Source organism: Bufo gargarizans, chromosome 3 (genome assembly GCF_014858855.1).
Source record: "Bufo gargarizans isolate SCDJY-AF-19 chromosome 3, ASM1485885v1, whole genome shotgun sequence".
NCBI classification, from domain to species: Eukaryota; Metazoa; Chordata; class Amphibia; order Anura; family Bufonidae; genus Bufo; species Bufo gargarizans.
This window is the reverse complement of record NC_058082.1, coordinates 602137192-602164153: the sequence shown is the minus strand read 5'-3', so window position 1 is coordinate 602164153 and position 26962 is coordinate 602137192. Positions and strand designations below refer to the sequence as shown.

General features: G+C 45.8%; 1 protein-coding gene across 1 annotated transcript in view; it reads right to left on the bottom strand.

Annotated features, from left to right (window-relative positions):
- Positions 1-8859: 8859 nt before the first annotated feature.
- Positions 8860-26962, bottom strand: part of GABRR3 (gamma-aminobutyric acid type A receptor subunit rho3) — a 70444-nt gene continuing 52341 nt past the window's right edge. Inside the window, exons 7-10 of the mRNA XM_044287799.1 lie at positions 26452-26592; positions 22907-23059; positions 14350-14546; positions 8860-9329 (exon numbers count right to left, since the gene is read on the bottom strand). Of these exons, the coding sequence (XP_044143734.1) occupies positions 9036-9329; positions 14350-14546; positions 22907-23059; positions 26452-26592 (785 nt within the window). The 3' untranslated portion in view covers positions 8860-9035. The remainder of the gene's footprint in view (positions 9330-14349; positions 14547-22906; positions 23060-26451; positions 26593-26962) is intronic.

Sequence of the window (26962 nt, the reverse complement as noted above, 5' to 3'; positions counted from 1 at the left end):
GGATAAAAAGCAACTAGATGCTAGAAAAAATGTAGTCAAGAGACATAGTCACCAAACACATTACACATGTCATACACAATACTATGCAATATAATAGCAATCCATACATTACAACCCCAGGGTGGGAAAAAAAGGGAGGGCAATACTCGCCTCCGTGTCTTTAATAAAATCATGACTTTACGTCATAGAATAGGAAAATCATGTAATTTTATAACAAGACACGGAGGCTCATATTGCAAGTTTAAAGTTGAGAAATCACAGTCTCAAAAACGTGCGCCTGAGGGCGGAAATAAAACTCCCGAAACGTGGAGACTCTAGACCAGTCTGCCAGTCTCATGACATCCTCAAGGCGGGCGCCTGCCACCGTCATAGATGTAGCCGATGCGCCGCGAACCGAATGAGCCGTAAAAATACTCGTGTCAATCCCAGCCAGACCGAGAATCCACTTCACCCAGCGCGAGAGGGTAACACTGGTGACTGGGGCATGAGGCCTGCGAAACGACACAAACAAATGGGGAAACTCAGGAGAACGTAACGCAGAAGTGCGAGACTCATATTCCCGCAAGCAGGCCACAGGGCAAAGCTGAGGCGAGTGCGGAAAATAAGGATATGTCACAGAGCGGATATTAGTCTTCGTTCGTCTAGAGATATTAAAGTGTACGCCCTCTGGAGTAAACGAACGAGCGTCTACATCTAACGCTCGCACGTCCGACACTCTCTTACAAGAGATCAAACAAAACAATGTGGCCAGTTTAGCGGACAGCTGTCGGAGGGACAACTGGGAATTAGACGACCACCCGGAAAGAAAATTTAAAACCACACACGCATCCCAGGTAGCCGAGAATCTAGGCCTGGGAGGACGGGAAAGACGAGAACCGCGTAACAACCGACACACGAGGGGGTGTTGACCCGCTGGGCAACCCTCAAAACCCTCGTGTTGAGACGATATAGCCGACCTGTACAAGTTGATAGTACGATAGGCCCTACCGGCATCGTAGAGCGAGGATAAAAAAGATAGAATTGAGCTCACAGGCGCTCGAACGGGATCCACATTGAGTGTTCTGCTCCAACTCGCCCAAGAGTCCCAAGCGGCTCTATAAGCACGTCGGGTTCCCGGGGCCCACGCGCTCTCCAATAGGAAAGCAGTTGTTCCTGAAACCCCTGACATATCCCCGGAGACCCTGAGACCCTGCATGCGATAAGCCGAAGGGTACCCAACTGCAAGAGCGGATGAGGGTCCCCCGCCGGGTCCAGAAGGAGAGACGGAACATCTGGAAGGAGAAGAGGAAAATCGATCAACAGGTCCAGCAGTAGGGGGAACCAAGACTGAGACCTCCACAGAGGAAGCACCAGGATCACCTCCGCCGACTGACGCTGTATCTGAAGCAGCACCCGTGGAATGAGGGCAAATGGAGGGAAGGCATACATTAGAGCCCCCTCCCAAGACTGCAGGAACGCGTCCACTGCTTCTGCGAGAGGGTCCGGCCGCCAACTGAAGAACTTGGGAACCTGAGCGTTCAACCTGGAAGCAAACAGGTCTACACATGGAAGACCCCAACGAGATGACAAAGCCTGGAACACCGTTCCATCCAACTTCCAATCGCTGGAATCCCGAATGTAACGCGAACTCCAGTCCGCCAACACGTTGTGGAGACCCGGAAGATGTTCCGCCACCACCATAATGCCTCTGGAGAGGCAAAACTCCCAGAAATCCTTCGCCAGGTAGGTTAATACCGATGAACGCGTCCCGCCCATACCGTTGACATATCGAACCGCGGAGACGTTGTCCATCCGCAGTCTGATACAAGCGGTGACAACGCCGTTGGCGAAACTGCGAATTGCTAACGAACCCGCTAACAATTCCAGGCCATTGATATGGAGGCGGGACTCCTCTGGAGACCAAGGACCTCCTGTGGACACTCCATTGCAGTGTGCCCCCCAACCGTGCAGGCTGGCATCTGATTCTATGATCAGGTCGGGCTGAGGCCCAAAGATCGCCTTGCCGTTCCAGATCGAGAGATTCTGGATCCACCACCGCAATTCGTCCTTCGTTTCCCTGTCTAAGGAAATGGTGTCGGCATAGGAGGCACCCGAGTGAAGGTGGGCGATCTTGAGCCGTTGAAGGGCCCGATAGTGTAAGGGGGCCGGGAACACCGCTTGAATGGAGGAGGCAAGAAGGCCAATCAACCGAGCCAGATGGCGAAGGGACAAAAATGGACGAAGCAAGGCATGGCGAAGCTCCTTGCGGATGCTGCGCACCTTGGTGAGGGGCAAGCTGAGTGTAAGGGCCACCGAATCTACTCTGAACCCCAGGAACTCCATTGAAGTGGAGGGAATCAGGCAGGACTTCTCCTGATTGATAATGAACCCCAGATCTGACAGAAGGGTGACGGCCATGGAGAGGTGTCTGCGAAGCATAGAGCGACATTGGGCCATTATGAGAATGTCGTCTAAATAGACTATCATGCGGACTCCTCTGCTGCGGAGCCAGGCCACCACCGGTCTCATCACCTTGGTGAAACACCACGGGGCGGAGGACAGGCCGAAAGGAAGGCAAGTAAATCGCCACATCTCGTCTCCCCACTTGAAGCGGAGCAGATCCCTGGAAACCGGAGATATCGGGACAGTCAGGTACGCGTCCTTGAGGTCTAATTTGACCATCAAGTCGCCGGGCAACAGCATGTCCCGTAACAGATGGATGCCCTCCATCTTGAAGTGACGATACCTTACGATAGAGTTTAGTGGTCTCAAATTGATGACGGGGCGCATCTGACCCCCTTTCTTTTGCACCAAGAAGACGTTGCTGACAATGCCTCCGGAGAGTGCCGGCGTGCGCTCTATCGCCCCCTTGTGGGACAACACCCTGAGCTCCGTATGGAGCTGACGCTGAGGCCGACCTGGACAGACGAATAGGGGGGGGAGGAGGCAGGCGTGACGGAACATCTGTTAGTTCGATCACAAAGCCCCTGACGGTATCCAGGACCCAGGGGTCTGAGGTAATCTTTAACCAAGCTTGGAAAAAGAAACGGAGTCTGCCCCCAACAACATTTGTCAAAGAAGGCAACAGAGGTAGAAGATCGGGACTTACCCACTGGTCGTCTGGAATTGGGAGTTCCACGGAATCCTCTAGATCGTCCCGGGAAGCCTCTGGACGGGAAGAACGACGGCTGGTACCGCTGATCCTGAATGGAGGACCGGTTATTATAGGAGCCTCTTCCCGCGCCACGGGAGTGGAAATTGGAGCGGCCGGCCAGACGGCCCCTGGAGCTGCCGGCCCGTCCAGAAAAACGATGGGTAAATACTTTTCGCATGGAAGTTTGGGCTTTGTCTAACGCAGTAAACGCGCCGACATACTTCCCTAATTCCTTAATAAAGGATTCTCCGAATAATAGGCCCTGAGCCTCTTTGCCCGCTTCAGAGAGGGCCAGATTGGAAAGCTTAGGCTCTATTTTCATCAATATGGCCTTGCGTCTCTCTATGGCCAGGGAAGTGTTGACATTTCCCGTCAAACAAATCGCCCTCTGGATCCAGCCACCTAACTCCACTGGATCTACCTGCCTGCCTTCGGCTTTGGCGGACTCCGCCATATCAAAGATCCTTGTAAGAGGACCAGTAAGGTCCAGGAGTTTATCTTGGACGGCCCTAAGGGCAGAATCCAATCCCTTTTTTGGGTTAAACCCTGTCTTGGCGAGAAATTGGACCATTTTGGGGTCCACTGTGGGCGTCTCGCACACCTTTATGTGGGATTAGAGGTCGCGGGCATTCCGCACGTAATTTATTACGAGACTCCTTGGTTAAAGGAGCACGTATCTTGGACTCCAAATACTGTGCCACGTGAGTAGCCGGAAGCCATTCAGCGGAACGGGGATGATGGAGTTCCTCGGGGTTAAAGAGAGGTTCTCCCAAATTATCCATAGGTAGGTCCCCCTGAACAGTCTGCTCCTCTAATGGAGTAGCTGAAGCCGATAAGGCCCCTAAAGGTGACTGGACTACCCTGACATCGGCCAAATCTCCGTTTGAGTCATATGCCGACTCGTCAAATGCCTCCTCAAGGGATTCCCTTTCGGAATCAGACTCTGGCTCAGGCAGGGTCCTGGCCGACTTCCACGCACGAGGATGTTCTGCCTGGCGTGTACAGGCTCTTTTCCGCGGGACAACCGCGTTACCTTGGGATGGAGTTAAACCATCATTCTGAGGTGTTCTGGAGGCTGAGGGGGTCCCTACATTTGGTGCAGACATGTTAGCCTGCGCACAGATGGCCTGCGATATGGATTGCGTTAAGGCAGAGGACATGGATCCCATGGCTGCGAGGATTGCATCAGAAATAGATTGATGCAGGGCAGGATTCTGCATAGCAGGATGGGCAGCATCCGTTGCATTATCAATATTAGGTGGCACCTGGGAGGCTGGAAGATTAATCTGGGCTGGGGAAGACATGATAGGGCTATAACTGTGGCAGGAGTAAGTCACCCCAGACCTCAGTAAGTGGCAAGAAGGAAGAGAAAAACCTGTGAAGAAAGAGAAAACGAACTAGAATACAGGCGATGGAATAAATGCAGGCAAAGAAGGGGGGAGGAGCAATAACTCACCGGAGCAACACAGGCGAACGGTAATTAAAACGTGCGGCCGAGAAGATGGCGACGGTCCTGACTGGAGCAGCAGCGTGAGGGGCACTAAGAATGCGCCGCAACTCCCGCGAGAGGAGCGGCGGGAGGAGGACAGAAAGTAGTCTAAGGGGGAGGATAACCCCAGAAGGGGGGAAAAAAAAAAAAAAAAACTCACCAAATTTAAATAAGGGCTAAGAGCCCAGACCGTATACATAAACGGAATACAACCATAACACAGCAGTGAATAAGACAAAACCCCCAACTGTACATATATATATATCACAATTAACAGCTGAGGAACCAATGTACTTATCTGCTATGGTAGCAGCAAAGAAAGAGGAGGTTTCCAGAGGGTGGTGCCCTTATATACTGGAATGTGGGGGTGGGACCGGTTGCTATGGTTTTTTCTTCATGATTGTACTGTTCATTCTTTGCTGCTATGGTGGACAGTAAAGAGAGTTAATGCAATATGAGCCTCCGTGTCTTGTTATAAAATTATTAGTGCCCCCCCCCCCATTTTTGACTGTGATATCTTATGTGCCCCCCCCCCCCCCTATATATTGTTCCTAGAGTCACCACTGCGCAGAGGTGGAGTCACGGAAACGATAGGGTGTGGCCCGGCCTGTGTGTGTGTGTATATAATATGTATATAATATATATATATACATACACACGTGCGCGGGGCTTGTGTGTTTGACCTTTAGGGTGCACACCCTAATGCAATAGGCTGCGCACGCCTGTGGTGTCTTTATTAATATCTGCTGTTAGACACTTGGGGGACATTTATTAAGGCTCAATGTCTGTTTTCAGGTGTAGAAAAGTCACAAATGTTGTCACAAGTGTCATTTTTAGCTGCCTCTATAGTACATGACTGTGTACACATACTGCAATATGGTTCTGCAGTAATAAACGCTTCTCTAGGACACAGAATCACCTGTACGGATGTAGCCTGAAACTACAGTCCAGTGTACATAAGTGTTGCCACTTTTTCCCGCTACAGATAATAGGGCAGATTTAATCGCACACGGACTCATTCATCTCTATGGGTCCACAGAAAAACAATGGCCAGCACGCAGATGCCATTCACGTGCTATCTGCATCTGTATGTCCGTGTTCTGTATGACCTGTTCTGGTGAGTATTGCAGATAAGAAAAGTCATTTCTACTGATGAGAATGAGAAAAATCCAGATTGCACACGGAAGATTTCTGTATTTTGTGGATCTGTGGTTGAAGACGGCGACACGGACACTTATCAAAGTGGGTCACACAGAATTATACATTCGGTGCATCTTCTGTCACTTTTGTCTAAGGCTACATGCACACGACCGTTGTGTGTTTTGCCGTCTACAAATCGCGGATCCGAAAAACACGGATGGCGTCCGTGCACGTTCTGCAATTTGCACAACGGCACGGACAGCCTTTAATATAACTGCCTATTCTTGTCCGCAAAGCGGATGTGGACGAAAACAACAGCTGTGTGCATGAGGCCTAACTTTGCTTGCTGTACTTTACTCCAAACAGATTTCCCCCTTGTATCTGAAATGCTTTGTGCAGCTCCTGCTCAAATGTGATAAATGCCTTTCACTTGGATGAAGCTGTGTTGCTGTTCCCTCCACAGCGTGGAGCTTCTGCCCCTTCGTTTTTTGGATCGTGGGAACGGTCAGACGCCCACTGCTCATAGCATGCCATGGTAAATCCTTCTGAAACACAGGGGAGCTAAATAATAAAACTGACTTTTACGCATGAATGTTTTTTTCTTGTTGTCTGCATAGTATCCACTTGTTAGAGCAGAGGTTTCTGCTCCAGAGCTGCGCTTCTTAGGCTTATTTCACATGAGCGATACAGAATGAGTCAGGGTCTGTTCAGGGAAAAAAACGACGGTCATGCCCACAAGTTGAATCAGTTTTTCCTACAATTGCTTTCAGTGTTTTAGCTTTTTCCACACAGATGCCACCAGCTTTTGATTCATTTTTCAGGCACATGAAGAAAAACTGAAGAATAAAGCTACTTTCACACTAGCGGCACGGACCTCCGGCAGGCTGTTCCGTCAGGTGAACAGCCTGTGGAATCCGTCCTGCCGCTAGTGAACGTGTGCCCCTGGACTGCCGCTCCGTCCCCATTGACTATAATGGGGGCAGGGGCGGAGTTCCGGCGGAGGCGCGGCGAGAGGCTGCCGGAATAAAACTACAACATGTCGACATTTATTCCCGGCAGTCTCTCGCCGTGCGCTGCCGTGCCTCCGCCCCCATTATAGTCAATAGGGGTGGAGCGGCAGTCCGGGGGCACACGTTCACTAGCGGCAGGACAGATCCGACAGGCTGTTCACCCGACAGCCTGCTGGAGGTCCGTGCTGCTAGTGTGAAAGTAGCCCTCGTGCACACGACCGTGTCCGTTTTGTGGTCTGCAAACCCCAGATCCGCAAAATGCAGATGCGGTCCATAAGACGTCCACTTTTTTTTTTGTGGATCCACTGACTTCGTGGTATGCTTTTTGGGGGCATATTGTATCTTCTTGTGCAATGGACATACGAATGCAGAAAGCGCATGGATGATCCCTGTGCTTTCCGCATCCGTATGTCAGTTCCGCAAAAGTATTTGGCCGCAAAATGTGGACGCATTGAAGTCAATGGGCCAGTAAAAAAATGTGGATGCAACATGGACAGTAACGGACATACGGATACAGAAAGCACATTGATGATCCATGTACTTTCTGCATCTGTATGTCCATTCCGCAAAAGGATACAACATGTCCTATACCTGGCTGCAAAATGCGGACCCATTAAAGTCAACACAGACAGTATCTGTATTTTTGCCGACCACAAAATATATATGGTCATGTGCATGGGGCCTAACTCAACATCTCCTACCAAATATCAGTGAAAAATGCTCTGCATCTGCAAGCCCCATTCACTTTTATGGGGCCAGGTCTGCGCGTAAAATGCACAATATGGAACATGCTGACATTTTTCCTGAACGTAGAGATGATCAGTAATAAATGACGCTCATGTACACAGGACCATTGAAACGAATGGGTCAGGATTCAGGCTGGATGCTCTGCGTTCACTACACACATCTCATCCGGACAGGAAACTGGTGTGAAAGAGAACTCACTAAGGACAGGTAATTACAACCATGGTCAGCCACTTTGCAGTTATCTAGCTAATCCTCTAGTCACTGAGGCACCAGCCTTTATCAATAGGTACCACCACTGCTCTGTCCTCCCGTCCACCCTTTACTTCTCCCAACCTGTTTATGCTGTTCCCCTCATGCATTAGTAAGGGTTCAGCAACTTTCGGCACTCCAGCTGTTGTGAAACTACAACTCCCAGCATGCTCCATTCCCTTCTATGAAAGTTCAGAGAACAGTTGAGCAGCTTTGCATGCTGGGATTTGTAGTTTCACAACAGCTGGCGTGCCGAAGGTTGTCTAACCCTGCGTTAGACCATAATGTCCGTGGCATTGCTAGAATGAGTGAAGGCCCACATGAACTACAATTTCTGAGCTTTCCCTTTAAGTGCGAGGATACGGTGTGTTACAACAGTTTACTACCACTTATGTCCTATAGGACTACTTGACACCTATTAATCCTGCACCTACCAAGATCCTAAGACTTAACTTTTAATGATTGTTCTTACTAAAACTTATATGCGTGACAAATTGTGATTTAAAATTCCCAGTATCACTGGCCTTTTAATTAACACTTAGGGCATGTTGTCAGTATAATCGTCTGACTAGATAAGCCTACTAGTAGGTTCAAACACACTGCTGCCGTAACAGGCTGCGCGCCTGCCTGTATTGTATCGGCACTGTGTTTATCTTTGTTCCTATATCAGTGGGCCACAGTGATTGACTGTTTAAAAGCAGAGTTTACACGCTGCCTCCCGACATGTTTCGCCGTATCACGGCGTCTTCAGGGGTTAGGGTATAGGAACCGATATAGGAACAAAGATAAACACAGTGCCGATACAATACAGGCAGGCGCGCAGCCTGTTACGGCAGCAGTGTGTTTGAACCTACTAGTAGGCTTATCTAGTCAGACGATTATACTGACAACATGCCCTAAGTGTTAATTAAAAGGCCAGTGATACTGGGAATTTTAAATCACTATTTGTCACGCATATAAGTTTTAGTAAGAACAAAAGTTAAGGCCCACATGTACACTGGCAGCTGGGGATGCAAACCTCTCCATTCATTTCAGGGGGGTCATAAGCAGACAAAAGACCTAGGGTGACCTTTGTAAGTAAAAATCTGGTGTTTTAATAGCGCAGGCACATCTCTACAAGTACAAGTGACCGGAAATACACTGAACGCAACACCGGCATCATCAAACTCATGTATCCTGCAGTTCTTGCGCAGGAGTCCTGTGTTTTTTCCATGTAAAGTACATTTGGGATGTATGATCTCATGTACGACCTCATCTTTATTCCTTCTCATAAGTACATGCCCCAATAAAAGAAATTAAACAAAATGTAGACACTGGGAAAGATGATCCTAGAATAAGTGTCTATGGCGTGATTGTTCTCGAGGATGAGTCTGCCGACATTCCCTTTGATGGATCTCTTGCGCTTCACACGAGCTGCGTCGAGGGTGGCCACGCTGGCAGCCCGTCCGCGAGACGAGCTTTCCTCAGAATGTACGGAATAGTTCAGGTCGGCGTCACTGTCGTGGTAACATCCATCAAAAGCCATGGCCTGCACTGCCTCCAGGTTCAGTGTCATGGAAGACTAAAAGAAAAGACACGCAGGTCAGCTGTGTTTTTACTGATAGCGCTCACATATGCTGCAGGACTGTACAGAGAATGCCTTGGTTCACATACAGCATATGTAACTTGTATGTACACATTGCTGGGCCTGGAATATGGTGATGCATTTTTTATGCACACCTGGCAGTAGTCACAATACTAAGGTGGAAGGTCCACAAGTTCAGTCTCCCAGAGCTAAGGATATCTGCAAGTAGTTTGTTGCTTGATGTTATGTTATGCCATGTATTGTAACTAGCGCAGCATAGTATGGATGACACGGGCAGGGTTAACAATCCTGGCTAAGCCCTTGTAGGATGCTAGGTGGTGGCTGGCTCCACCTCTAGCTTGGGAGTTGAGAGTGAGAGTTCAGAGAGGAAGCTGTTGCTGTATACTCCCTCTTCTCAAGCCCAAAAAGCTAAAGAGACTAGCAGATCTCTCCTTGATCTACAGAAAGAGAAGGATAAAGACAAAGGAGAGAATTGGAGAACTTAGAATTTGCATGGCTGAGTATTGAAGTCAGTAAGGTCCCGCTACAAAAAGCTGCTAAGACTTTACTGCTGTGAGGGACACCGTTAAGACATCCTTCACACTTGGACATGACCTGGCCAGTCGTATGTCTACAACCCTGTATCCCTCAGTGAACACTACAGCTACAATTACATGAGTACTGTTGCCCGCCATAGATTTTGTTCAAAGAGACTTGATCAAGATAGAGAAGAGAGCCATCACTCCCAACCTTGTCTAAATCCATATATCGCTATCTGGGGAAACGATTTGCACTATGTACAGTTGGAACCGTGTTTGCTATAATTGGATGTACTACAACTCCCATCTAGCAATATTTGCTATATCTGGACTGGTTAATTATTCCTGCATGACACTCTGGCCATTGCACATATCCTGCCTTGCACCCATACGGACACTTAAAGGGGTTTTCCAAGATATTAATACTGATGGCCTATCCTCCGGGGAGGATAGGTCATCAGTATTAAAATCTTGGAAAACCCTTTTAACATCACGGGTACCCCAACTACTATCAGACATGAGCCTCAGAACCAGGGTGAGGGAAGAAATTGTGCACCCTCCTGTAACTGCCCTGGCCCTAGAGTGCACAGTGAGAGGATAGAAACTGTAATAGATTGTTGCTGCCAGCGCCTGCGCCGCTCCACACTTGTCCCACACCTGCACACTGCTGTACCAATTATGGGCAGAGGAACATGGAGTTGGACTGCGCATGCGCCGGTCCGTAGCCTGAAATCCAGCAGGTGGAAGTAACCAGCCACAGCAGAGGACTGCAGTGAAGCCAAAGAAGGGGCGGGGCGGGGCGGCGCAGCATTGTCTTTCCTCTAGCAGGCGCAAGATTTGTGAGGGAGAGGAGGAGGTAATAATAGAAAAGGAGGGAGGGCCAGAGGGGTGAAATAGGTGTGGTTTTCTGGACACATCGCCGAGGGGCCTGGGCACTTGCTGCAGTAACGCCGCCCCTGGGCACTTGCCGAACCTCATTGGCATAAGTTTTAAAAGTCTTTTTTGGAAGATCTCGGCGAGGGACAGCACACATAAAGGTACCATTGTAATGAGGGCACAGGAGTCTATAACCTGATCTGAGGGGTTTAAAAGGCTCAGAGTAGGTGACAGACTCCCTTTAAATGATTTCAAATGAAAACTTAATTGTAATTTCAATAGTCCACTGGCACTGATGCTCCCTATATTTTGTGCTGCAGTACTGCAACAGTACTGCAATACCTGCTCCTAAAAATGCCCCACTGTAAAACAGCTCTATTCGGGTATCCTCCCTGGTTTCCCTGCTTAAAAAGGACCACAGGTGCGTGCCAATATATAAACCAAGATTACCTTGCTATTGAACATTCCTCCATGGTCTCTGCTTTTCTTCTATTGCAGGCTTGATGTCACGGATGGTGTTGCAGAAAACTAGAATTCACAAATAAAGATCCGACTGACTTGATCCCAAACTAAGGAACATAAGGGTGAGCCCTATAAAAGCCCTAGAGCTCTCCCTGACTGCTCAGCCCATGCAAAGATCTTAATGATAGAAAATTGCATGCCCTCGTACCTAGACTGAGTGACACATGAAAACCCTACAATAGTGAGGGGACACGACCACCGGCTCCCTGCACTTAATACGGAGGGAGTCAGGGTCACCTAGAATCAAGCCAACAGGAAAACACAAATAAAGGAAAAGACGTAGGTGAGGAACCAGCAGTTGCAGCATCTAGCAGTGAGCACAACTTAGGAAGTTGTATAAACCGCAAAGTGATGCAGTATGGGAGGGGATATAAAGGGATGCAATCAGTGCAACTAGATGACAGCTGAGAGAGGGAAACGAGATGACAAAATGAAACCAAAACAAAAGAACCTCAAGCAAGAGGTACTGAAGAACATCTGTCAGAGCTTCTCAGAGATCTGGTGGTGACACTTGACCTCAGGGTGTAGCGGGTCTAGTATCTTTCTATTGGAGCAGGCCCGGCCGGTGGCGTTGCTCCATACTAATGAATTTAAAGCTTGCGCTCACGTGGAGCGGCCTAATGACGTCACTATACAAGTTACAGATCGTTACAAGTGCCAAACTACCAATGCGTTTCGGACAATGCGTTGTCCTTCAGGGAATCAAACTGCACCTTTGGTCCTTCACAAACAGGGGAACCAGAATAGCAGGGAAGGTTGTGTGTGTGGTATCCCGAATAGAGTTTTGCCTGGTCTAACAGATCAAAGTAATATTTATAATTATTTTTCTAAACCAGACAACCATTCAATACATTGAGTGATGTTACTGTGTCTGCACAGTGTACCATGCTTAAAAATGCTGGACACCTATATTTGCTGTTTGATTTAGTGCAGGATAACATTCTTATGAAATTGAACACTAAAGTTATAAATCAAGCAGGGCACCACAAATGGTGCTGACCGGTGTTCAGATGCCTCTTTACCGCCAGATCAGAGTGCAGGGTCCGTGTTGCAGGCGCATTTCCCGGACTGACAGCAGCTTGGCTAAACCAACCTCACTACATCATAATGCTACCAATCATTATGGTGCTGTATAATGTCCCATACAGTAGACCAGCGGCTAGGCTGGAACTCACAGCATCCTAAATCACTATCATGCAGTAAGTTGGGTCAAACAAGCTGCGGTCAGTCTGAGAAATGCACACGTTACACGGACCTTGTTTCACAGACCGGATGTGCTCACCGGTACGCAGCTAGGATATGCCACCAATTTCTGATAGATGTGGGTCTCACCTCTGTAACCCGCTCCTGTCTCCAGAACAGACCTCTCAAAGTGAATGAGAGTGCATTACGCAAGTGCAGCCATCTTCCAATCAGTTCTATAGGAGATCAGATTTCCAGCAGTCTCATAGAGGTGAATGGAGAGGTGGTTGTGCATGAACGGTGTGCTCTTCATTAATTTCTATGGGAGTTCAGAACATAGCCGAGTGTGCTTGCTTGGCTATTTTTGGAACGCCAATAGAAGTGAATGGAGAGGATGCATACATAGTGCACTCTCATTCACTTTGGGGGGACCCATTCAGGAGATAGGAGCATGGTCTAGAGGTTGGACCCGGACCTATCAGACATTGGTTGCATATCGCTACGTAAGATACATGAGATCAGGGCCGGCGCTACCATAGAGGCAAGGGGGGCCCGGCCGCAACTACTACTATATCTATAATTCTATTGTGTGCCGTGGCCCCGGCGGTCCGGTCTGGAGACGGAGCCGCGCCGCCGTAATGTAATTAAAACTGGACTGGAGTCTGGAGTGGAGGGGCCCCCCCGCCGGGCGCCGGTGGCCGCTGTGCCTGCGCTGCGCTGCTTTTCTCTTTAAGAGATTCGAGACTGGAACAGCGGCATGCACGGCACAGGCACGTCTAGCGTCTGGCTGATGTTGCCACAGGCTCCGCCCCCCGCCCAGAGCAGAGAACTTAGATTCATGTATTGAAGAAGGAGCAAGCAAAGCAAGCGCCATTGGCAGCCAGCCAGCCACAGCCCAGTCTGACTCTACCAGCGCCAGGGAAGGCCCGCTGCCCACAGTCAGAAGGCAGCCAGCCCCCAGCCAAGTTCCAAACTTCCACTGAAGTTCCATGAATCCAAGTCCAGTCTACAGAAGTCAGTCATCACAGACCAGTTACAGTTACTGTCTGGTAGGTGGGTTATATTGTTGTTAATTAAACTGGATCGGATCCATGATCCATCCATTCCCAGTTTCCCACTCACTTACTTAGTCCCAGGCACCATCTCACCCGTCCGGGCCGTCCCAGTGTACTACTGCGGCCCTGGTTCTGTTTGTGTTTGGAGTCGGTTGGACTGGAGAAATGTGCATTTTGGAAGGGAGCAGTTACTGGTACTACAGTAAGGCAGTAACTGCCCCCCCCCCCCCCAAATACACATTTCTCCAGTCCAACTGTCCAAACAGAACCAGGGCGGGCTAGTATACTGGCACTGGGACGGGTGAGATGGTGCCTGGGATGGTAACTGGTTGGTTGATTAAACTGGATCGGGATCCATCCCAGTCTGGTAGGTTGCTTGATTAAACTGGATTGGGATCCATCCCAGTCTGGTAGGTTGCTTGATTAAACTGGAGCGGATCCATCCCAGGCACCATCTCACCCGTGCCAGTGTATTAGCCCGCCCTGGTTCTGTTTGGAGTCAGTTGGACTGGAGAAATGTGCATTTGGGGGAGGGGGCCAGTTACTGGTAGGTTGGTTGATTAAACTAGATTGGATTCATCCCAGGCACAATCTCATCCATCCTAGTGCCAGCAGTGTACTAGCCCGCCCTGGTTCTATTTGGACTGGAGAAATGTGCATTTGGGGGGGAGAGAAGGAGAGATGTGCCGCTGCCAAGTGACGTTAAAGTCAGCAAGTGTCATGTGGGGGGGGGCCCTTATTGTTTTCCGCCCCAGGGCCCCATTTCATCTAGAACCGGCCCTGCACAAGATGACACAACCCTTTTAAGTATTTTTTTCAACTTATGATTCCTTGTTCCTTTACCTTTCCTCTCCTTTTTAGCTGTTTTCTTTCTTCCACTGTAGTCAGGTAATTGACGGCCGCATATTCAATAACAGACAGGAAAACAAAAAGAAAGCTGATCCACAAGTAGACGTCTACGGCTTTAATGTAAGACACCTGAGGCATTGAGGCACTCACTCCTGTGATGATTGTGGACATTGTCAGTACAGTTGTGATACCTGTTATAGGAAATAAACAACAATGTAGGCTTATGGCAGCAAGAAAACCAACATTGTAAGGGTACTTTCACACGAGCGTTAAAGTTTTCCAGTATTGAGTTCCGTCATCGGGGCTCAATACCGGAAAAAAACAGCAGTATACTCTCCTCTGTTGCGGTAATTACTTTACACAGTTCATTATCACACTTCAGTATCATCTGCAAAAATCAATACTTTCTATTCTTCTACGTTAATTCAATTTGATATACTTAGCAGTACTGCATTCTGTCCAGCAGATGTCAAACTTGTAATACAGAAGACATTTCCAGTATGCAGTACTACAGGTATTTGTATCTTTGCTATATTGGGTGAAAGTAACAAAAACATAACTTTCAATCAATATACAAAAAACACATAGAAACCAAAGTCAAATTACACAAAAATGTGAACTGCCCGAGGCCAGGGATAAGCACAACAAATAATTGGAACTGTCTTACGCGTCTTTTAGTGTTGAGTGAAGCCCGTTTTTTTTTTTTTGTTTTTTTTCCAAAACATTTTATTTTATTTCTGCAGACAAATATATTCATAAATTATTTTTTTTTAGACAGAGATACACAGGTAGGGATGTATACATTTCATATGTACCAAGTATCAATTTAGAGCAATGATATCCCTTTTTCCAAATTTAACAATAACTTGGACAGTGACAATGACAAAATAAGAAGCATTAAGTCTGAGAAATGAATAATGAATAAACCCACAACTTCCCCTCCCTCATCCCAACCCATACCGTCTGGATGTAACTCCTCCCTTATACTATTGTTACCTTGCCCATATAAAGAGCAACAAGGAAAGGCAAACCGAAAATAAACCTCCTATACCTATTTCTCTGAATTTATGAAACTTTCAATTTTCCTAGAGTTCCTCTAATATCTTTCTGTAAGTACCATTCAGTATGTTTAAAGTTACTCACGAGAGCTTGTGTTTCTTCTGTTGATAAATGTTTGGCAATAAATTTCGACCATTTATTCAAAAAAGCTGCTGAACCCCTGTTTTTATTGGACTCCGCATCCAATTGGTCCATTAACAGGAAATGCCTCATTAGACTGAGAAATTCTGTACCTGTGGCAGTCTGAGCCTCTAGCCATTTTTGTAATAAGCATTTCAATGCTACTAGTAACACCCCATCTATCAGTTTAGTACTTGGATTGTGTCTGGAAACACATGAATTAGAACAGCTTCTGGTTCGCATGGCAAGTCAATATGCCACGTGTCCATGACAGCAGCTATTCCCAATACTGTCGCGTCTTGGGACATAACCACATCCCATGGTCCAAATCCGCCTTTAAGAGATCACATTTTGGACATTTATTTATCCTAGACTCTGTATTACGTGTACTAGTTATGTTGAAAGCGTATATATTGCTCTGTGCATTAGTTTCAGTTGAAATTCCCTCCATTTTTCACATATTACTGCTTTCCTTGTCCTAATCCAGCCGTTTTATCATTGTCCCTATCTCTAAGCTGCCTATAGATGTCTGAAAGTGACCATTTATTTCCTATCTGTTTGAGTAATGTATCAAACCCATTTACTTTACATTCCGAGGAAACCGTTTTTAGCCTAGACCTACAAAAGTGCATTATTTGATAGTACTGCATTTCATGCCTGCTATGGAGACCATACCTATCACACAATTCTGGTAACGTTAAGTATCTTTGCTCTTGAACATGCAATAAATGCTGCACAGTATCAATCCCCTTCTGCCTCCAGTGTTGAAACAGTTTATTAGTGTTTCCTACCTCTAATTCTGGATGGGACCATAGAGACATATATTTAGAAGTCTTAAAGGATAAGTTATATAATTTTCTCACTTCCTTCCATGTTACAATGGTGTCTCTTAATATTATTGAACTCTTAATATCTATTGGCATCGAGGCTAGGTGTGTATGTAATAATGCTCCCAGGTCCCATCCCTGGGCTAGTTCTTTTTCCAACATCAGGTTTGAGTAATAAGATGTCTTAGCCAACCAATCCCTACAATGGCGGAAAAGACTGGCTAAGTTATATCTTCTAAGGTCAGGGAAGCGCACCCCCCCCCCCCCCCCCCACTTTTCCACTGGCAAATATAGCTTCCGTAGGGCTATCCTAGCTCTCTTTTTGGACCAGTAAGAATTGTGAGAAGGCCTTATTTAACTCCTTTAAATCACTATGTCTGATCAGAATGGGCAATGTTTGCATTGGATACAGCAGTTTGGGGACACTAACCATTATTACCAAATGGCATCTACCCAGCAGAGATAAGGGCAGTGATTGCCATCTCTCTAGCTCCTGTTTTATTTGCTTTATCAATGGTGTGTAGTTGAGGCTAAAAAGAGAATGAGGCAAGGGTCTAATTTTAACACCTAGATACTTGATATGCTTTTTTGAAATAGTTACGGGACATTCATGTACTATTGGCTGGTTCTTTGAGGGTGTATTACCTATATATAGGAGTTTGCATTTTTCGATATTAACTCTAAATCCTGAACTTTTTCCAAAATCTTCTATTACTTTAAATATTCGATGAATATCTCTGGAAGGATTTGCCAGAAACATAATTATGTCGTCTGCAAAGAGTGACAATTTCACCCCTCTTGACCCTATCTTTATACCTTCAAATGTTTCTGACTTTTCTAAGTACATGGCTAATGGCTCAATTGCTATGTTAAACAATAGTGGTGAAAGCGGACACCCTTGCCTCGTCCCTTTTAAAAGTGGAAAAGATTGAGAGAGAAAGCCTGGTATTACTATTTGTGCCTTAGGGTCTGAGTATAAAGCTGATATATAAGTTCGGAAGGCCCCTGCAATATACATTGCATCTAATACCTGTGCCAGCCATCCCCAATGCACACTATCAAACGCCTTTTCGGCATCTATTGTGAGGAGTGCAGGTGATTCTCTTAATTGAGGTCTCCTAGCAACAAAATCCAGAACAGTCAGCACCCTTCTCATATTAAACACTGCAGATCTGCCTTTTACAAATCCCACCTGAGATGGTCCAATTAGATTCGGGAGTTTGTCAGCTAATCTATCAGCCATAATTTTAGAGAATAGCTTGTGATCCGCATTTATCAGTGATATAGGTCTGTATGACGATGGCAAAAGCAGATCTTTCCCAGGTTTCGGTAACAAACGTATATACGCTGTGTTATTAGTCAGTTTTGTGGCTTTGCCCTCCAAAACCCTGGTAAAGCTCTCTGTAAGCATTTGAGATATATCATCTTTCAATATTTTATAGAACTCACCAGTATATCCGTCCGGACCTGGTGCTTTTCCTGAAGGCATATTTTTAATTGTCCTAGAGACCTCTTCCACTGATATTGGCTTATTAAGGTCAAGGAGCTGACTGTCCTGAAGCTTCGGTATATCAGTCTGGTCAAGATAATGCATTAGGGATGGCTGGGTATCAGGCTCTGCTGAATATAGTTTCAGATAATAATCTCTAAAGATCTCTAGGACTCTCTCAGGCTTATTCTGACGCTTACCTTGCCCATCTAACAACGTCGGGGTAACTAACTGGCTTCTTGGTCCCCTAGACAACCTCGCTAGTAACCTCCCAGATTTATTCCCGTATTTAAAAAATTTAGAGTCTTTCTGTGAGCTATACATCCCTTCCCATCTGGTATACCACAACTCAAAGTTTTTCTTTGCGGATATCCACTCTAGTTTAGATTGTTCAGATGGGGATTGAAGAAATTCTGAATAGGCCTTTCTAAGTATATTTGTCATTTCTCCTAATTTCTTTTTGGTTCTTTCTTTTACAGCGTGTACATAGGACATTATCTTACTACGTAGAACTACTTTTTCAGTATCCCATAATAAAGTCGGATCCTCTCTGTGTTGGGTGTTATCTGCCTGAAATTCCAAATGCCATCCCCGTAACAGATCTTTAAAGTTTTCATTTTCCCCTAGGAAAGTAGGAAACCTCCATATATAATCAGACCCTATCTAGGATTTTGGGGTGATCAATCATAGCGAACAAGGAGGCTGAAACCAAGAAATAATCGATACGAGACCATGAATCATTAGGAGCCGAGTAGAAAGTGTATTCTCGTCCCTCTGGATTAACTAATCTCCAAGGATCCCTGAGGTCATGGTCCCGTGCCAGCTGTTCTAAAACTCTTTCTCTCCCTACTACTGTCTTTTTCATTGGTCTAACCGATTTACGGTCCTCCCTGCTCTCCATCACCGTATTCATGTCACCCCCCCCCCACGATAACATTACATTGCTGTAAAGTGCCCAGGTGTGCGCTGATCACCTCAAAAAACTTTTTATTGTCCCCATTAGGACCATATACATTAATTAACCCTATCTCTCCCATTGGGGTTTTCATAGTCACTATCTGCCATCTGAAGCCCGTTTTTTAAGTGTTTTTCCACTTTAAAAATCAACTACTGAAGTTATCTAACCCCTTAGGTACTGGGCTCATTTTCACCTTAAGGACCAGGCCATTTTTTGCAAATCTGACCAGTGTCACTATACGTGGTGAAAACTTTAAAACGCTTTGACTTATCCAGGTCATTCTGAGATAGTTTTTTCGTCACTGGTAAAATGAAGTAAAAATATAATAATTTTTATTTATAAAAAAATACCAAATTTACCAAAATATTTTTAAAAATGGCAAATTTCCAAGTTTCAATTTCTCTACTTCTATAATACATAGTAATACCTCTAAATATAGTTATTACTTTACATTCCCCATATGTCTACTTCATGTTTGGATCATTTTGGGAATGATATTTTATTTTTTGGGGATGTTACAAGGCTTAGAAGTTTAGAAGCAAATCTTGAAATTTTTCAGAAATTTTCAAAAACCCAATTTTTAGGGACCAGTTCAGGTCTGAAGTCACTTTGCGAGGCTTACATAATAGAAACCACCCAAAAATGACCCCATTCTATAAACTACACCCCTCAAGGTATTCAAAACTGATTTTACAAACTTTGTTAACCCTTTAGGTGTTCCACAAGAATTAATGGAAAATAGAGATACAATTTCAAAATGTCACTTTTTGGGCAGATTTTCCATTTTAGTACTTTTTTTACTTTTACAAAGCAAGGGTTAACAGTCAAACCAAACTCAATATTTATGGCCCTGATTCTTTAGTTTACAGAAAGACCCCATATGTGGTCGTAAACTGCTGTACTGGCACACGGCAGGGCGCAGAAGGAAAGGAATGCCATACGGTTTTTGGAAGGCAGATTTTGCTGGACTGGTTTTTTTGACACCATGTCCCATTTGAAGCCCCCCTGATGCAACCCTAGAGTAGAAACTTCATAAAAGTGACCCTATCTAAGAAACTACACCCCTCAAGGTATTAAAAACAGATTTTACAAACGTTGTTAACCCTTTAGGTGTTCCACAAGAGTTATTGGCAAATGGAGATGTAATTTCAGAATTTCAATTTTTTGGCAAATTTTCCATTTTAATCAATTTTTCCCAGTAACAAAGCAAGGGTTAACAGCCAAACAAAACTCTATATTTATGGCCCTGATTCTTTAGTTTACAGAAACACCCCATATGTGGTCGTAAACTGCTGTACGGGCACGGCAGGGTGCAGAAGGAAAGAAATGCCATACGGTTTTTGGAAGGCAGATTTTGCTGAACTGGTTTTTATGACACCATGTCCCATTTTAAGCCCCCCTGATGCACCCCTAGAGTAGAAACTCCAAAAAAGTGACCCCATTTTAGAAACTACGGCATAGGGTGGCAGTATTGTTGGTACTAGTATAAAGTACATATGATTTTTGGTTGCTCTATATTACACTTTTTGTGAGGCAAGGTAACAAGAAATAGCTGTTTTGGCACCGTTTTTATTTTTAGTTATTTACAACATTCATCTGACAGGTTAGATCATGTGATATTTTTATAGACCAGGTTGTCACGGATGCGGCGATACCTAATATGTATATATTTTTTTTATTTATGTAAGCATTACACAATGATTTCTTTTTTGAAACAAAAAAAATCATGTTTTAGTGTTTCCATAGTCTGAGAGACATAATTTTTTCAGTTTTTGGGCGATTACCTTTGGTAGGTGTCACGAGGGTGTCAAGAGCCACGTCTGACTCCGTTATACCTGGGGTCAGGAAGTCGCAGCGGGTGGCTGCGCGCTCTATGTCTAAAGATCACGTTGTTTCTTAGTGATTGTTTTCTGTGTTTGCCTTGCAATCCTTTTTGTCTCACTCAGGGATCCGTAGCTTCTCCTCCTCAGCTGTTTCTTGTCTGCCACTCCCAACCTCCTTATATTCTCCTCTCACACTTCTCTAGTTGCCAGTTATAGAGCTTCCTGCCTGGACTTCTATACTGACCCACTGGAGCTGTGAATCCTGGTGGTTGTTCCAGAGTGCTACCCTCCGGATCCCTGTTGGGCTTTTTGTTGTCTCCTGTTGTCGCCCACCTGGGATTATATGTTTAGTCTGTATTGTCTGTCCTCCCCTTGGTGTTTTCCTTTAGAGCTAGTGGTGCGGACTAGTGTTCCCACCGCCCAGTTCACTATCTAGGGCTCATCTTAGGGAAAGCCAGGGTTTTAGGCACGTGATCGGCGTACGGGTGAGGAACCCGTCTAGGGACGTCAGGGCAGCCAGGTGCCAGCCGCAAGGTGAGTCAGGGGTCACCACCTTCCCTCTCACTTGGGCAGGGCCTTCCTCTTTCCCTCCCTCTGTGTCACGTATGTGATAGTCATGCCGATCGTGATATTAGGGTATGATTTTTGCGGGATGAGATGACGGTTTTATTGGCACTATTTTGGGGTGTGACTTTTTCGATCACTTGCTCTTATACTTTTTGTGATGTAAATTGACAAAAAATGGTTTATTTAGCACAGTTTTTATTTAAATTTTTTTACGGTGTTCATCTGAGGGGTTAGGTCATGTGATATTTTTATAGAGCCGGTCGATACGGACACGGCGATACCTAATATGTATACTTTTCTTTATTTATATAAGTTTTACACAATGATTTCATTTTTGAAGCAAAAAAAAAATCATGTTTTAGGGTTTCCAGAGTCTGAGAGCCATAATTTCTTCAGTTTTTGGGCGATTACCTTGGGTAGGGTATGATTTTTGAGAGATGAGGTGATGGTTAGATTGGTACTATTTTGGTGGGCAAACGCCTTTTTGATCGCTTGCTGTTGTACTTTTTGTGATGTAAGGTGCCAAAAAAATTGTTTATGTAGCACAGTTTTTATTTTTTAACTTTATTTGGGGAAAATTACGTTTTTGCTTATTTTTACTTGAAACTTTTAATTTTTGGGGGGGAAACTACATTTTTTAAACTTTTTTTTCACTTTATTTTTTGTCCCACTTTGGGTGTTGAACTTTTGGGGGTCTAATCCTTTACAATGCATTCCAATACTTCTGTATTAGAATGCATTGGCTGTATGACTATACAGTAAGTATTACTCATACAGCTTCCGGCCTGTGAGATCCAGGGGCCTGGATCTCACAGGCTCTTCACTGGAAGGCAGCGCGATGCCTTCCTTAGGCATCGCACTGCCTTCCATGCCATCGGGTCCCCCCTACAGCTGCATGGGGACCAGATGGCACCGCTGATCGCCGCCGCAAACCGCAGGTAAAGGCGCGAACCGCAGGTCTGAATTGACCTGCGGTTTGCGGCGATCGCCGACAAGGGGGGGGGGTCACTGGACCCCCCCGCGCATTGAGCAGGAACCAGGTTCCGATCACCGCCCGCTGGGCGGCGGTGATAGGAAATGCACATGACGTACCGGTACGTCATGTGTCCTGAAGAGGTTAACAAAGTCACGCGCAACTTCGTTAATGACTAACTTCGGCTTTTGTATGAAACACGTTGGGACAGACGTTTGGATTACCTGAGTGGGAGCTGAGCTGCAGTACCCCTGCACGGCCACTACACAGCGCATGGTGCTGTCTGCTTCCATCTGTACACTGTTAGCTCCTGGAGCCATGGCTATTCACTGGAGGTGCAGGGTGTTGGGCCACCTCCAACCTGATATTGATGACCTATCCTGAAGACAGGCCCTCTATATCTGAAACCCGGAGAACCCTTTTAAGAATGATTGTTTTTTTTTTTTTATATGTTTTAGCATATTGATTAGAAGTTATGTTTTACTTACTGTCACCCCTTATGGTGGACTGTTCTGGAATTGTGGTGAAACACTGAGCCTGGTCTCTGCACTGTCTTTATTTGTATGTTTTATATCAATTATATTTGCACATGATGTGTATATATTAATATGGGGCTTTAGTTATTTTTTGTATTATTTTTTATTTGTATCTTTTATATTTTTTATTCTCATTTGTGTATATCATTGTGAGATTTTAGGTGTGCTTACATGTGCTCATCTTGGAAGGTATACTTACCTAGCGATACTCTAGCAGGTACAGCTCGCCGGTCAATCCAGAAGGAAACCCATGACAGCATCACCATGAGCATTGCTGGGAAGTAGGACTGGAGCAGAAAGAAGAAGATGTGCCGCCGGAGGATGAAGTTGATGAATAGTCTATTGTACCATCCTATAAACAAACAACAATTAGTACGTTGTCATGCGAGCTATAATTCTCCATTACTGTAGTAAACGATGACAGATTCTCAGATTAGCTTGATATATCCGAGTTATAGCTAGCTACTAGTACAGCATTTGGATCAAGTGAAGACTGTCTCCCCCTGGATTATTTATTTTAATTCATTTCACAAGGCGTTATGCGATGTCATAGTACATGACAACCTCTTTCTAACAAAGCTAGAACCAGCCCTGTACCTCACATGGATCCAGAGATCTCCCAATTCATTGCTCCAATTGTTCTGATAGATTCTCTTCAGGCTGGCAGTCCTTTCTCAGGGGGCATGTCCTTTCTCAAGGGGCATGTCCTTTCTGCTGCAGCAATTCCCCTGTAACTGCCAGAGCTTCTTACAGTAGATATGGCTGATGGCAATTGAAAATTTAAACTGAGCACGTGTGACCACCTCAGTGAGTGGAACAAGAAATAAGGAAAAGAACAAACAGCAGGTGGTGCTATACAGATACATGTTATAGAATAGCACAGTAGCTATATAAAAAAAAATATGACATCAAATTATAAAAGTATTCAGATACAGGTGCTGGTTTGAAAACTGTAGAATATGTTTCATGGCACAACCCCTTAAATGAAATATAAAACAAGCAATAAACTCTGTACAGCAATTATTCATTTAAAGAGGTTTTCCGGGCTTTTAATATTGATGACCTATGCTCAGGATCGGTGAGGGTTAAACACCCTGCACCCCCGCTGTTCAGCTGTATGAAGAGAAGGCATGCACGTGTGTCGTCTCTCTTCCTGCTCGCTGCTGCCATGTCTATGTGACTTCCTTTCATAGAGCTGATCGGCGGGGGTCCTGGGTGTCGTACCCCCGCCGATCTGATATTTATGACCTATCCTGAGGATAGGTCATCAATATTTAAAGCCTGGAAAACCCCTTTAATTATCACTAAAAATACTGGCAGGTGTTAAGAAATTTAGTGAAATAAAAAAAAAAAATCCAGGGGGACATGATCTTCACTTGATCCCAGCAAACACAATTTTTATGCTTAGTCTTCTATGGCCAAATTTAAGGGCTTGTTCAGTTTAGAAAACCTATTTCTATATTCACTATTAATGGAGCGGGGTCCTCTGCTCAGGATCGTCATCTCTTGTCCACAGTGGAGAACATTTACAAAAAGCATCCTGTATAGAGTGTTTAATGTGTACAGCTTAAAGGGGTTGGCCATCTTTTAAAAAGGGAGGGGGGGTTGGTAAACCCCCCTCCTGGAAAGACCTGCAAAATGAAGCTTACTTTCTGTGTGATGCAAGGCGAGCAAGACACCACTGCAGCCAGCTATTGGTTACAGCGGTGTTAAAGCGGATGTTGACAGTGGGGGACTCGAGCAAGGCAGCAGAAGCGGGGGAGAAAAGGAGCTGGGACTCAAGAGCATAGATCAGGTAAGTACAGGGGTGGACTGGACATAGACCCTACAGGGAAACTTTCCGGTGGATCGATGCCCAGTGGGCTACCTGAGCCCTCCTTACAGCCAGAGAGTGGCAGTTTTGGGGGACATACTTTGTACTGCTGGCAGTAGTATTTTGTGATGCACTGTGGAATCTGGCTCTGTTGAGGGATTATAATGTGCCGCAATATGGTATTGCTGGCCCTGCCTTCTGTCAATTTGGACCCAGCTACAAAATAGGACCACTTTTAGTTTTTTTTTCCAGGGACAATTTAAGTTCCAAATCCATCCTTGGGTAAGTATGCTTCTCTTTACAGGTATGACCAGGAAGCGGGGTTTGACAAAAACCCACAAAAAAAGTGGCCAACCCCTTCAAAGGTGTTGTCTATAACTTTTTAAAATCCACCCCACCCAGTGGGAACTACTCTCTGACCATCTTTGCTGGGTCCTTGGCTCCCTTCACCAGTCTTCCAGTCCCTGTCCTGTAAACCTCCAGATGGATGGGGTCTAGGGTGGCCAGACGTCCGGCTTTAAGCGAGTGTGAGCTGAGCTGCAGGCACAAACTGACAGACTGAGGCTTCTCTCACCCCCAGTCAATCACTATAGCTGGCGGACATGTGCACTCCCGGCCCGCCCGCAGCTTTCCTTCAGGTCTCTCAGTTCTTTTTTTTTTCTTTTGCCAGCAACAGGAGTGTGGCTTAGCAGAGTCGGTGGCATGGCTTAGCAGAGCCAGAGGACACGGCTGAGAACGTCCAGCTTTATGGGGTAAAGCAAGTGGCCACCCTAATTGTGTCCTGTGGACCTCTGAAGTCAATAACTGGCCTCAGCGGTGACGTGTCCCCAAGTGACACGTCACTGCTGGGTCACATGTTCCTTGACGAGATGTCACCACTGAGGCCACTCATTGGCTGTGATGGCGCATTTGACCCCTCTGTGCAGTAAGTTTTACACGCTGGGACCGGAAGTGCAGCGAAGCCCGACTGGATCCAAGCCGTCGGGAGCAGGTAAGTATAGCTCCCTTCACAGGTCCTGCTGGGTGGGTGGGGGATTTTAAAAGACAATAAGTTGTGGACAACCCCTTTAATATCTCCTGTGTTGGAGCTGCAGTGAAATTGACCACTATTTGCCTGTCAGATTACAGCTGATTGCATGGGGCCCCAGCATGGAGATACTTTATCATCCGGGAGCAGGGAGCTTGTTACATGCCCTAATGGAGCAGATGAAGCCCAAAGTGTTCCTTCCTGAGAATCCATAATGCAGCGATCTCCTCCACAGTATGAGGAGGAGAGATCACTAATGCCATCGCTCGTCCCCATACACGATAATTATTTGCTGGCAGCATAGCATTGATCAGACACCGCGATCTGCTGCCGGCAAATGATAATTTAGGTGACTAGACCAAGATCATATTACCCAATGAACAAGTGTTTCACTCATACAAGCGCCTGTTAGCAATAATCTGCCCGAACATCGGCCAGTGTAAAGAGGCATTAAGACAGAGAAGTCCTCAAAGGGGTTTTCCGAGACTTTATAACTAATAATCTATCCTCTGGATAGGACATCAGTATCTGATCGGTGGGGGTCTGACACCTGGGACTCCCGCTGATCAGCTGTTTGAGAAGACACTAGTGCACCTGTGAGCGCCGCAGCCTTCTCTCTGCTTTTCCTAGGCCTGTGACGACACGTTCATCGATCATATGGCCTAGGCGCAGAGCAGTCCCTTTCAAGTGAATAGGGCTGAGCTGCAATACTAAGCACAGCCACTATACTATGTGCTTGGTGAGCTGCGAGAAGGCAGCGGTGCACACAGGAACGCCTTCTCAAACAGCTGATTGGCGGGGGTTCCCGGGTATCAGACCACCACGATCAGATACTGATGACCTATCCTGAGAAAAAAACCTTTTAAGCAATATGTCCACGACTGCATTTAGTCACAGTACTTACCTGTGCTACTGTACAAGGCCAGTCCGCTAGACGCACTGAACTCTTCAATGAAAAACTGGGACAGTGAAATATGCTCATCGGTTTTCAGGGACTCATTTCCTTTCTTCCAGTACAACATGAGGTCATCTTCATTGTAGGCGTCTATAAAAAAAATCTAATCTAGTCATGGCCGGGGCAGGTAGGATGCATCATTGTCATTTACATAATTTTTCTATGGAGATTGTCTAATATGGATAGGGATTGCCATTCCCATAGCAAACAATGAGATTGCCACTGATCGTGGGACAAATATAGAGTGACATTGGGGAGGGGGTATGTACAGACCTGAGCAATGCTCCAAAGCAGGGGTGGACTGGGAGCTTAAAGTGGGCTGGAAAAAAACGTAAAAGTGGCCCCATATTGTAAGTGGATCCAACCTGACAAAGGAGGAGCAAAACATAAGTAGGCAGGGCCAGCACAAGTAGGCAGGGCTAGCACAAGTAGGCGAGGTTAGCAATACTGTAGTACACAA